General features: G+C 46.2%; 1 protein-coding gene across 1 annotated transcript; it reads right to left on the reverse strand.

Moving 5' to 3' along the window:
- Positions 1-9,926: 9,926 nt before the first annotated feature.
- LOC140865657 (cytochrome P450 81Q32-like) lies at positions 9,927-11,791 on the reverse strand. Its single transcript, XM_073270372.1, has 2 exons — positions 10,894-11,791; positions 9,927-10,793 (listed from the first exon to the last, which is right to left on the reverse strand). Exons 1-2 carry the CDS (start codon positions 11,767-11,769, stop codon positions 10,167-10,169), a joined length of 1,503 nt encoding a protein of 500 aa, XP_073126473.1. The 5' UTR covers positions 11,770-11,791; the 3' UTR covers positions 9,927-10,166.
- Between the last annotated feature and the right edge of the window lie 1,684 nt (positions 11,792-13,475).

The following is a 13,475-nucleotide window of genomic DNA, read 5'->3' on the forward strand; positions in this document are numbered from 1 at the left end:
TTTTGCATCTTCACTTACCTTTTTCGCTCGGGAATTTACCCATCCCCGGGTAGTCATTTTGTGATAATCACATCATTGGCGCCGTCTGTGGGAAACTTGAGTCTAAGGTGTAGATATGACCATCATCGATGATCCTGAAAGCTCTCGTCAAGCAGTGGCCGCAATCCAGGAAAAAGTGGACGCTATGGTGGACGCGGCTCTACAAAGAATCATGGCGATACAACAAGGAGAAAAGGAGGGCCAAAGGAAGGATAAAGAAAAAGAAGTAGAAGGGGATGGAGAGCCAGAACCGAGGCCCGAGAAAGAGAAGAGTAAGGGCATACACGTGGAGGATGAGGGAAATTCACATGCGGGATCAGCAAATGTCACCATGGCAGGGGAGCTGGAAATGTTGAAGCAAAAAATACAAAAACTGGAGAATACTGACCCGCGGGAATCCGCGCGGATCAAAAGTTTGGGCTGTCCCTTCTCTCCGAAAATCATTGGGGAGCCATTGCCAGTCTATTTCAAATCCGCCAAAATCAAAGAGTATGATGGCAGCGCTGATCCCGAGGAGCATGTAACCCGATTTGAGAATGTGGCAATGTTGCATTGTTATGGGGATCAAATCAAGTGCAAGGTATTTCTAACTACCTTGGTGGACTCCGCCCAGAGATGGTTCGAAAATCTGGAGGAAGGAAGCATCAAGACTTTCAAAGAATTTCGGGAGGTCTTTTTGCAACACTTCAGCAGCAGCAAGCGATACAAGAAAACCACCCTCAGCCTCTTCGAGATAAAGCATCTGAACGAGGAGTCTCTAAGAGCTTATATTAAAAAGTTCAATAGAGTGGCCTTGGAAGTGCCTGCATGTGCACCTGAAACCAAAATCACTGCTTTCACACAAGGGCTCAGAGAAGGAGAATTCTTTCGGTCTCTGGTCAAGAGGGCCCCCCGGTACTTCGAGGACCTCTTGGCTCGAGCCGAGAAATATATCAATATGGAGGAGACCCAGCGACAAAAGAGGGAGAAGGACAGGAGGGAAGAGCAAAAGGAGAGAGGAAACCAGGGTAGTCAAGGAAGAAGAAGGCAGGATCAACCGGGGAGGCTTGCTGCTTTTGCTCCTCACAGGGTAGCCCGGGATCGGGAAATACACTTGTGTGAGGAGAATGTCCAGCCATTGCCTCCGAAAAGGCCTGGAAAATACTGTTCGATACACCGGGTTAACACACATGACACTAGCGAGTGTCGGAGGCTCGTCGTGGAACCAGGACAGCCTGTGCCTGAGGAAACAAAGCATGTGGAGAAAAATCAGAGGGGACGCCCCTGGGTACCCCGGTTTGACATCTCACGAGACAATAGGCCTGACCCCTCGAAAGCCCGGGAGGTAGCGTCACGGGGGCCTGACAAAGGACCCCGAGAGGGACCTTCCAAAGGGGTGATCAACATGATTTCGGGAGGATCCACTGATGGGGACTCTAATAGGGCTCGGAAATCTTGGAGCAAAAGAGAGGTCCTGGGAATCGAGGCCCGGAGACCAGATCCCTGCCCCGTCGTTACCTTTGGGCCCGAGGATTTGGAGGGAGTGTGTTTACCCCACAACGATGCTTTACTCATCCGAGCGCAGGTGGCTAACTATGACATAAGAAGGGTGTTTGTGGATTCGGAGAGTTCTGTGAATGTCATTTTCCAGGATGCATTCGAGCAAATGGACTTGCGGGGATGTGAGGTTAACCCTGTAAAAACATCCCTGTAGGGGTTTGCTGGACATACCATTCGGCCTAAAGGAGAAGTGCGGCTGCCTATTACGTTAGGATCGGGCGATATAAAGAAGACTATCATGGCCCTCTTCACCGTGGTGGAGGCCCCATCTTCCTACAATATTATCCTGTGAAGGCCGGCCTTAAATGCCTTTAGGGCTTTCGCTTCCGCTTACCATCAAAAGATCAAATTCCCGGTGGGAGATCGAGTGGGCGAAGTAAAGGGAGAACAACACTCATCCCGACGGTGTTATGCGGACACCATCCGGGTGGATAACAAGAGGGCACGAGGGACGGAGAGGAGAGATGGTTCCAAACAAGAAGAGGTGTGCGCGGTAGGAGAAGTAAAAGAAGAAAATGAGGAGGTGGAGGTAGTGCTTGGACAGCCAGGGAAGATCACCCGGGTGGCTCGGGGGATGGAGCCTGCTTTGGTTGAGCAATTAAAGATCTGCCTGACCCAGAACGCGGATGTGTTTGCCTGGTCTCCCAAGGAGCTAACTCGAGTCCCGGCCCATTTGGCAGAACATAGGTTAAATATCCTCTCAGGATCCCGGCCCGTCAGACAAAAAAAGAGACACTTCGGGGCAGAAAAAGACAAGGTCATTGCTGAGCAAGTCCGGGAACTTCTGGAAGCGGGGCACGTTAAAGAGGTACAGTTTCCTACTTGGTTATCTAACATAGTGCTGGTACCCAAAAGTACAGGGAAATGGAGGATGTGCATAGATTTCCGAGACTTAAACAAAGCCTGCCCCAAGGACTGCTATCCCCTCCCCCGGATTGACCAGTTAGTAGATTCTACCTCTGGTTATGAGCTGCTTTGCTTTATGGATGCTTACCAGGGATGCCATCAAATTCCCCTGGCTAGGGAAGATCAGGATAAGGTCAGTTTTGTTACGTCAGGAGGAATGTTTTGTTATGTGGTTATGCCTTTGGGTTAAAGAATGCAGGAGCCACCTATCAAAGGATGATTGACAGAGTTTTCAAAAATCAATTGGGCCGAAATGTCGAGGTATATGTGGATGATATCCTGGTGAAATCCAGGACCAGGAACCATTTTATTCCTGACTTGGAAGAAACCTTTGGTACCTTGCGAAGGTACGGGGTGAAGCTTAACCCGGCCAAGTGTGTGTTCGGAGTGAAAAGCGGGAAATTCTTGGGATTCGTAGTGACCGAGAGAGGAATAGAGGTAAACCCGGAGAAATTAAAAATCCTGAGGGAGATGCCATCACCCTCCTCCATTAGGAAAGTGCAGCGGTTGACTGGAAGAGTCATTGCCCTGTCTCGTTTCGTCGCTCGGTCTGCCCACCGAAGTCATCCCTTCTTTCAGGTGTTGAGGAAGGCCCAGAGATTTGGATGGAGTGAGGATTGTGAACGGGCTTTCCAGGAATTAAAGGAGCATCTGGCAAATCTGCCCATCCTGGTTAAGCCCGAACCAGGGGAGAGATTATGGGTTTATATCTCCACGACAGAGTTTGCTGTGAGCACGGTGTTAATAAAGGAAGAGGGAGGAGATCAAAAGCCAGTTTATTATGTAATTCATGCTCTGAAGGGGCCCGAGATCCGATACAGTGAAATGGAAAAGATGGCCCTGGCCCTTATTTTGACTGCCCTGAAGCTCCGACCTTACTTCCTATCGCATCTGGTCACCGTCCTGACCAATAGCCCCTTGGGCCGGGTGATGACTCAACCAGATGCTTCAGGTCGATTGGTCAAGTGGGCAGTAGAATTGGGAGAATACGATATAGAGTACAGGCCTCGAGCAGCTATTAAGGCACAAGCTTTGTCTGACTTTCTGACCGAGGTCATCACATTTGGACAGGAGGAAGTGTGGAGAATCTTTGTGGATGAGGCCAGTAGTTTGGAAGGAAGCGGAGTGGGGGTGATCCTCATTTCTCCCACTCAGGAAAAAGCTAAAGTGGCGATAAGATTATGATCTTTCAAGTCAAACAATGAAACGGAGTATGAAGCAGTAATCTCGGGCTTGAAATTGGCTCGGGAGGCGGGAGCCAGGCATGTGATTGTATATTCGGATTCTCAACTGGTAGTACAGCAAGTCCAGGGAACTTTCAGCATCAGAGAGAAGAGATTGCAGGAGTATGTGGGACTTATCAAACAGCAGGGAGAAGAATTTTCTAGTTGGAGCATTGAGCAAATTCCCAGGGAGCATAATGTGGAGGCAGATGCCCTAGCCAGGGTGGCATCATCCCTCACTGGTATTGATAGCCGGGAGGTGATACAACAGTCCGGGTCGGTGATGGCCATTGAAAAAAGGGAAGAAGAGGCCTCGAAAAGATCCTGGATGGCTCCCCTTGTAGAGTACTTGCAGACAGGAATCCTTCCTGGGGAGGAGGCACATGCCCGGAAGCTCAGGAGGCAGGTAGCTCGATTCACCCTGATTAATGAAAAGTTATACCGGCGATCTTTTCAGGGTCCCTTGCTAAGGTGCCTAGCCCAAGGAGAAGTGAGGTATGTACTTCAGGAAATACACGAAGGCTGTTGCGGAGATCACGGAGGGGCTCTGAGCTTGGTCCGGCGTACCCTACTGGCGGGATATTGGTGGCCCACCCTGCAGCAGGATGTCCGGCAGGTAGTCAAGACGTGTGAAGGATGCCAAAGGTTTGGGAACTTTTCTCATAAGCCAGCGGCGGATTTACAACCAATGTGGGCATCCTGCCCTTTTGATCAGTGGGGCATGGATATCGTGGGACCATTTCCTGTGGGCCCTGGACAGAAAAAGTTCTTATTGGTGGCAGTGGATTATTTCTCTAAATGGGTGGAGGCTGAGCCATTAGCAAGAATCACTGAAGAGGCGGTGTTGGGATTTATTTGGAAGAACATTGTTTGCTGGTTTGGTTTGCCTCGGAAGCTTGTCTCGGACAATGGGAGGCAGTTCCAGGGAAATAAAATAAAATATTGGTGCACAGAGATGATGGTAAAGCAGGTATTCACTTCCGTGGCGTACCCCCAAAGCAACGGACAAACGGAAGTAACTAACAGGACTATCATCCAAACTTTACAAACCCGAATTTTTGGTGCTGGTAAAAGTTGGGTGGAGGAGGTTCCCGGTGTGCTATGGTCTTACCGCACTACCCCCAGGATGGCCACAGGAGAAACACCCTTCAGCTTGGTGTATGGGTCCGAGGCTGTGATCCCAGTGGAAATAGGACAAACCTCCCCTCGGGTGAGAGCTCACCAAGAGGGAGAAACCATGGACAAGACGCAAGAATTAGACCTAATTGAAGAAAAAAGAGAACGGGCCGCTATTCGAATGGAAGCCTATCGGAGCAGGATAGTCAAGGCATTCAATCAAAAGGTCAAAACTAGGGAATTCCAGATAGGAGATTTGGTACTGAAGAAAGTTAACCCGGCAGGAGGGGTAAAGAATCTAGAAGCAAAGTGGGAAGGACCTTACAAAGTAATTCGGAGGATAGGAAGGAGCGCCTGGTATTTGGAGGACAGCCGGGGCAAAGTCTTACAGAGGCCCTGGAATACTCTGCATCTTAAGTTTTATTATCCTTAAAAGTACATATACGCCTGTAAATTATGTTTCTGTCGTTTGTATAAATAAAAGGTATGTTTTGATCTATTGTAAATCGCAAAAATACTCAAAGGCCCGTGGTAATTCACGAGCCATGTAAACCCAGGTGATCCACCACCTTGGTACTCAAAGGCCCGTGGTAATTCACGAGCCATGTAAACCCAGGTGATCCACCACCCTGGTACTCAAAGACCCGTGGTAATTCACGAGCCATGTAAACCCAGGTGATCCACCACCCTGGTACTCAAAGGCCCGTGGTAATTCACGAGCCATGTAAACCCAGGTGATCCATCACCCTGGTACTCAAAGACCCGTGGTAATTCACGAGCCATGTAAACCCAGGTGATCCACCACTCTGGTACTCAAAGACCCGTGGTAATTCACGAGCCATGTAAACCCAGGTGATCCACCACCCTGGTACTCAAAGACCCATGGTAATTCACGAGCCATGTAAACCCAGGTGATCCACCACCCTGGTACTCAAAGGCCCGTGGTAATTCACTAGCCATGTAAACCCAGGTGATCCACCACCCTGGTACTCAAAGGCCCGTGGTAATTCACGAGCCATGTAAGTCCAGGTGATCTGCCACCCTGGCACCAAAAAACCCAGGTGATCCACCACCCTGGTATCAAAAAAAAAAAAAAAAAAGCCCAGGATTCCTGGCGCTCGGGCATAAAAAATGCCCGAGAGAGTAGGCCACCCTCGTGGTATATCAAAACAAAGGATTTATCCAAGCATACAGAAAAAATCATTCGAATAAAGAGGCGAATCAAGAGCAAAGTTTTTTCCTTAACAAACAAAATATACATGTGTAAAAGTTAGGAGCCCAAGCCTAAAAGCTCCAATGAATAGTCTAAATCTAAGAACCCGAGAGGTCGGTCCTTTCTTGAGATTTCTGCTCTTCGCTGGCGTCTACCCTTTCCTGGGGCCCTTCTCCTTCATTTTCAGGAATGGAGGGTAAAGAAGCAATGGCCAAATTAAGATCTGGAACTCCTTCCCGCATCAGGCCAACTGCCTTGTACTGAGCAGAACAGAGGTCAAAGCCTTGGGTGAAGAAGTCGAAGGACTTATCCATCACCGTCTGCTCGAACTCCTTGGAGGAAAGGAAAGAATTCCGCCATTTAGCTTCGGTGCCAAAGCGCTCCTCCAAGGCCTGGACAGCATCCAGAGCTGAAGAATGATGCATATCCGCCTCCGTACGGGCGATTACCAACTGGTTCTACATCACCTCCGCGGAAGCCTGAAGCCCACTCACGGCGTTCAAAGGCAGGTCTTTTTCCTGCCGAACTTGACCAAGCTCCCGGGTAATTTTCTCTATTTGAGCCTCCAAAGATTGAATCTCGGCAGAGCGGCGATCTTGGATCTCAACTAGCTTACGCTGCCATCTTTCCTCCACCCGCGCCACATCTGCCCGGAAACCCTCCAGAAACTCTCGGTGGGATCGAACCTCCGTTTCATGAGTCTCTCTTAGGGCGGTTGCCTGCGATTGAAGCAGGGTGATATGCTCCTCAAAAGAGCTGCACCTCTCGCTCTCTCGGGCGAGACTAGCGTTCGCCTCATCAAGGGCATTGGCCAGCATGCATAAGCCCTGCATCCAAAGCAACCAAGGGATTAAATAAAGACGTGCACAAGCACCTTTTTTCAGGTATCTAAAGGGCAGAGTTTACCGTATAAGCATGAGAAACACCCTCCGATAGTTTGGAGGTGATACCACGAGCTGCCAGTAAAGAGTGGTCTTCCGGGGAGAGCAAGCTTTGGATTTGGGCAACTTTGGAGGAGGCTGTCCCTGATAAGAACAGAGGAAATCGAGAGCCCCAGGAGGTAGAATCCACTTGGTCACCCCAGGCGTGAGAAATGGGGTCACCCGCAGAGACAGAAGCGTCCCAGCCCGGGGCCCAAAGGGCCATAGAAGAAATAGGAGCAGATGAGGCCGGGTCCTTGGACAGCGGGATGTCCTCCGAGTCCGTCAGGTCGATCATCTGGGATACCTGGCCGATTTTCCTCTTACGATGGGAAAGCGGTACCTCATCTTCCAAGTCCTCCGATGACAAAGATAGCTGGGCTTGGGAAGCAAGTCGAGGTGGGCATAGCGCCGTCACAGAAGCCCCGGCAATAGCAGCGCTTGAAGGGGGAGAGAGCACAGCTGAAAGAATCGGCACTGTAGACGGAGGGACTACCACGGTGGGTAAACGCAAAGGACTTTGCGGATGAATAGGACTTTTTTCCTCCCTACGGGCCTTTTTCCTTCGCTCGGCTAGGGCTTGGGTTTTCTCGTTAGTAGCCTTCCTCTCGGCTGCCCGCCGGGCGAACTCTTCCCTGATCATATCTGATGGCTCTGCACCAAAGGAACAAATGTGAGTACATTACGTATTAATAATAAAGTAGTGTAAAGAAAGTCAGAGAACAGCCATTACCAGGTTGAGCCCCCGGGTCGCTGTATGCATTGATCACCTGGTCAAGGAGATCTTCCACCCGGGTGCCCAACCCGTAGGCTATGATGTTATCGTTCGTTAATAAGGCAGGGGAGGAAAATGTCCTATTCTTGACTAAGGTCAAACTACGAGTATAAGGTTCCTCAACCTTATAATGTTCGGGAAGCTCAGGTTGAGGAGGGAGACTAGATAAGAACCCGGTCCTAAAAGGGAAAGGAGCCGGGGGTTGAATAAAAAAATACCGCTCTTTCCATCCCTTTAAAGATGAGGGGATATCGGAAAGAAAATGAGCATTCAGCCGTGCGGCCAGGTAGAAAGCTCCTTCGTTGAAACGGCAAGAAAAAAAGTAGTGCAAAATCAGAGGGGTGATGGCTAAGTTGTGCATTTTAAAGAGGATATAGGTCGAGGCCATTATTCGGAAGGAGTTCGGGTGGAATTGATTAACAGGAACGTGAAAGAAGTCGGCAACAGCTAGGTAGAAAGGAGGAATGGGAAATCTAAGGCCACTCCAAATCTGGTCTCGGAAAAATGTGTAGCAACCGTGAGGAGGAGTATCAGGAGTACTCCCAGGTAGAGGACGGAATAAGGAATAGGATAAAGGGATTTCCCCTGAGCCACGAAGTTCCTCCGCGTCCCCTTGGGAGAGGGTGCTAGGAAGGTAAGTGTACCAACCCAAGGAAGAGGGCACAGAAGATAGGGGTTTTGGGTTCTTCACTTTTTGTTTGCCTTTTCCTTTGGAGCGAGAGGAAGAAGCAGCGGAAGGCTTCGTCGAGAATCGGGAAGCTGGCTTAAAAGAAGAAGGTCGGGAAAGCAGCGCAGAAGCGGAGCGAGCATCGCTCGAGCTACCGCTTGGCTCCTCGTCTCTGGGCGAGCCTTTGGCGTTCGCTCCAGAGGTAGATGAGGTACCTGTAGACATTGAAATAAAACTTACAGAATTAAAGCGAATAAGGGATGCAGGGAAGCGGACAACGAAACTGAAAGCACAGTCACTGAAAGCCAAAGGGTAATGAGTTCGAGAAGAAAGACGATGAGAAGAAGAAGGAAGGGTCGCGAAGGATTAAATACTAAAAGGGGGCCAAAATAATCTGAGCCTGTGTATTTTGAAATAAACGGCAGAGATACGCAAAGCGTGCTCAAGAAGCTGAAGCGACGTCTGACAAATTCTCTGACAGACGCACTATGAAGCGTCTAGGGCTGACGTAAGGGTAGAGACTCCCGGGTAGATACCCCGGGAGATAGGACCCGGAAAGATGGTATTAGCCTCTCGGGACAGCGGAGCAGGTCCTAGCCCGACTATCTTTAGGAAGTGTGATGATATCACATACCCGGGATGACGATACCCCGGGTGGATTGGACACGGAAAGATGGTATTAGCCTCTCGAGACAGCGGAGCAGGTCCTAGCCCGACTATCTTTAGGAAGTGTGATGATATCACATACCCGGGATGACGATACCCCGGATGGATTGGACCCGGAAAAATGGTGTAACTACGACATGTTAAAGAACCCGGGACTGGGGGGCAGTAACTTGGGATCTGCAAGAAAGGCTTAACCTGGGAGCTAGAACCTCCCGGAGTAAGCCTTCGGAAATTAGGAAAGGAAAGGAACACCAGTGGGGCCCCGACCTTTCTATTTTTAGGGCCAGGAAACGGCCACGTTTATTTGAAGTATGTCAGGGTCAAATCACAAATCCAATCATTACTAAACGCGAGCCAATGGAATGGGCTCTGTCCGGAAATTATGGGGGTCTAAATCACACGTGATAACCATCTTATCACCCTAAAAGTTGTCAGTAAGGCCATACCCAGTAATCATTGAGGACCCGGATGGGCGAGTATAAAAGCCCATTCTGGGGGGCAAAGGGCAAAAAAAAGAAAGACTCTCAAAAAAAAAAGAAAGACTCTCAAAAAAAAAAAAAAAAGAAGGAGGAGGGTAGAGCTTCGTCTCAAAACGGACAAGATATTCGTATATTTTGTATCTTCACTTATCTTTTCCGCTCGGAATTTACCCATCCCCGGGTAGTTATTTTGTGATAATCACATCACTGGATTTCTCTCCTTATCTCTCCTTATCCGACAGGATCCTGAATATTCGGATCCCGAAATGTATCGGGTATGAGATCGAGGTTAAAAAAAAAGTTTCCTATTCTTTTCAGATAGGAATTGAGAAGGACAGAAAAGAGACGGATCCCAAACTTATTTCACCACTGCATAGAAATCGTACGTAAAAACATTATTTTATTTATTTCGAAGTAAACAAATTAAGGATTATTTTTTAGACATACAAAAGAAGAAAAGATGATCCAAAGCTATACAGGTTGCAGCATAAGCGTCACCATACATGAAAATGGAGCAAATTTCAAAGTAGTAAGAACTAAGAACCCTTTGGGAGATGTCAGTACCAGCAAGCACTTGTGAATTGTGATACATAAATCTTGACTTGAAACATCGATGAAGTTTTTCACACAACCATTCCCGAAGAGAAAACTTTGTGCAGCACCCGGCGTGCTTTGCATTCGGCCTCAAGTGGTATAGCTTTGGGCATGGATATCCCTATCCCCTCGCTCAAATCCACCATTTCCTCGCTCATTCTTCGCCACTCGAAACACTGAATCAATGACCCTAAGGCCAATCCCACGACCCGTTGCGCCAGACCACTTCCCGGACACGACCTCCGCCCCATCCCAAACGGCAGCAATTTCGCGGGTCCGATAGTTTTTTCACTTTCAAATCTCTCGGGGTTGAAGCTTGCGGGATCATCCCAAGTCATGGGGTCTCTGTGGATGGCCCAAGCATTTACAAGCAAGATTGTTCCTTTCGTTATGTTGTATCCACCTATCTTGCAATCTTCGGATGCTTCATGTGGTAATAACAATGGTGCTGCGGGGAACAACCGAAATGTCTCGGAGATTATGTTTTGAAGATATGCTAACTTGGGTACTTCTGACTCATCCATTAGGCGATTACTTCCCACGGTGCTGTCCAATTCAGCTTGAGCTTTCTCTAGCTTTTGTGGATGATTGAGCAGAGCAGACATTGCCCACTCTATGGTCACGGATGATGTGTCGGTTCCAGCTAATAGCATCACCTGAAAATTGGTAATAATTATATGAATTAATTCTTCGATCTTTATAAAGGGTTTATATATGAATTTTAAAGGTTCTGTTTCTTCATGTTATAAAACTCACCATTATAATGCCTTTGATTATTAAATCTGTGTAGTACTCGGCCTGCGACTCTTGCAAATCAAGAAAATGGCCTATCATGGTGGTTTTAATATCATCACGGCGGTGCTCATCGATCAATCCTTGCAAGAAAGCATCCATTTTCTTACTCAGCCTTTGCAAACCTTTCTCTTTTCCGTTATAATCTATCCATTTCAACACCGGGAAAAAGTCGGCAGGATTCGATACACCACCGTACGTAAAAGCCTCTTTAATCAGCTCCCGGTACTTCTTCGCGTGTCCGTTATCCTCGGACTCACCGAAATACCTCTTCCCCGCCACTATCCTCATGATAATATTGAACGATAACTCGGACAACAAGGACTTGAGTTCCACTCTGGCGAAATCATTCTGCGACTTTTGGTACAGCTTCCGCAGGAGAAGCTTGATTTCATCTTGTCGTATGGCTTGAAACATGTTCAACCGGGATGAGGAGAATATCTCGATTGTAGTGATGCGCCGGAGATTGCGCCAATGCTCCCCGTATGAGGCATTTGTTAGGCCTGTGTAGTTGTAGCCAATGTATTTGCCGATGCTTAGCCGAGGCCTGTTGGCTAACACGATGTCGTTCTTGGTGAAGCATTCCTCCGCCGCTGCGGAGGACGATACCACCACCACGAGTCGGGTTCCGAAGCGAAGGGAGAAGATGGGGCCTGATTTTTGTGAGAATTTATGGTAGATTCGATGCATAGGCGGCCTGAGGAGGTGGAGGTGGCCTATTACAGGAAGTGCAGGCACTGGACTCGGCGGGAGTTTTCGGTTTCTTACGTTAGATGGGAAGATTAGTGCCAAAAGAAGAAGGGAGAGTGGAAGGAGGGTGTAGAACCAGGCTGTATCCATGGCTGTTTTGTGTCCGCCTGCAATCTAGTGCTATCCCATCTTTCTGTATTTATAGTAGAAGGATTTTATTTTATAAGACGAGAATTAGTGGTCGTTATCTTTTGTTGTATATCATGTAAACTTTGGAATTATTACAACAGTATGCAATTCACGTTACTCAGGTAATAATATTGGACAAACCTTGTGCAAAAGGCTAGTCCCAAAAAATGTTGGTAGATCGTCGATCGAACACCTGACAATTGATCAAATCATGAACTACTCCACCAACTTGAATAACTTGTTGGGGCATGACACTTCCATTCTTTTCAGTTCTCACTTACGATTCGTTAATTAGAAGATATGCCGGTTTGATCTATATCCAAAATAAAAAGAATACTTTTGATATAAAAATTAATATTTTACATGAATTGTGTTCGTTCGCAGTGATCCGTGCTCTTGTAAAATTGAACGACAAAATAGTCTTATAATAAGAATTTTGTGCTGTATAATATAGAAATCCTTTTTTGTTCTCTTTAGCATTGGGGGCACGGGGTGCGGGAAGTCTTGAACTTGAGATGTTCATGGATTTGAGAATTGAGAGTAACATAGTCACGTAGCTAAATTTTTGGTGTCATAATAACGACAGTTTAAAACTTATTATTGTAATAATACAAATTATGAACGATTGAAATAAATATAAAATCATTAATTCAGCACAAAAATTCGTGTGAAATAGTTTTACATGTCAAATTTGTGAGACAAATCTCTTATTGGAGGTAACCTATTAAAACGTATTACGTTTTTTGTCAAAAAAAAAAATTTTAATCGTAAATATGAATATGATTGATCCATCTCACGAAAAAAAATTTGTGAAACAATCCCTTAGAGCAACTTGCACAAGCAATGCGTGTGTTTGTTAATGCATATGTTATTTTTTTTTTTTTGGAAAGTTAATGCTTGTAATTGAGGATTTATCTTTATCTTAATAAATTACAATATTTCAACTGTAAAAAAAAATTATATTAATAATTATATATGATATGTTAACCCGTTTTGCTACTAAGAAATTGTTGAATTTATGGTACGAATATTTGTATTTAGAGGGTGATTCTATGCTACACCAGGTAAGATACACTCATTTTGTGTTTTTTATTAAGATGTTCGCGCGAATATCTTGCTGAAAAAAAATCATGTGGACCCCGCCTGTACTTTTTTGTCATTTAGCATGATATTTTTTGTCATTTAGGAAGATGTTCGCGCGAACATTTTAAAAAAATTAGGGAGTGTTTCACCCGGTGTAGCATAGAATCACCCATATTTAGATATCAAATGAATTAAATTGAGTAACAGTCAACTTATATTGGATATATGTACTGTAATTTTGGATTTTCCAAGTTCAGGGAGTTGAAATGAAAAAAATATATCCACAAAGTTAAAACTTATTTATTTATTTTTTTACATGAAGACTAAATTATAACTAACGTTTGGATGTAAGAACTGAATCTTAATTAGCCATTAATTCAAATGGTTGGATTTCAAAGACTTATCACTTTCAGTTTTCCCAAAAAAATGAGGTCATTTATCTGAACCCGCAACACATTTTAATTGGTTGTAAAGAATTATGATTTTAGTTTTTGTTTTAAGTAAGAACTATGGAATTACTATGCTTGTCGAATTTGGATGGAAAATTCAAATGGTTGGATTTCAAAGACTTATCATTTCACTTT

Source organism: Henckelia pumila, chromosome 4 (assembly GCF_033568475.1).
Source record: "Henckelia pumila isolate YLH828 chromosome 4, ASM3356847v2, whole genome shotgun sequence".
In the NCBI taxonomy this organism is placed as follows: Eukaryota; Viridiplantae; Streptophyta; class Magnoliopsida; order Lamiales; family Gesneriaceae; genus Henckelia; species Henckelia pumila.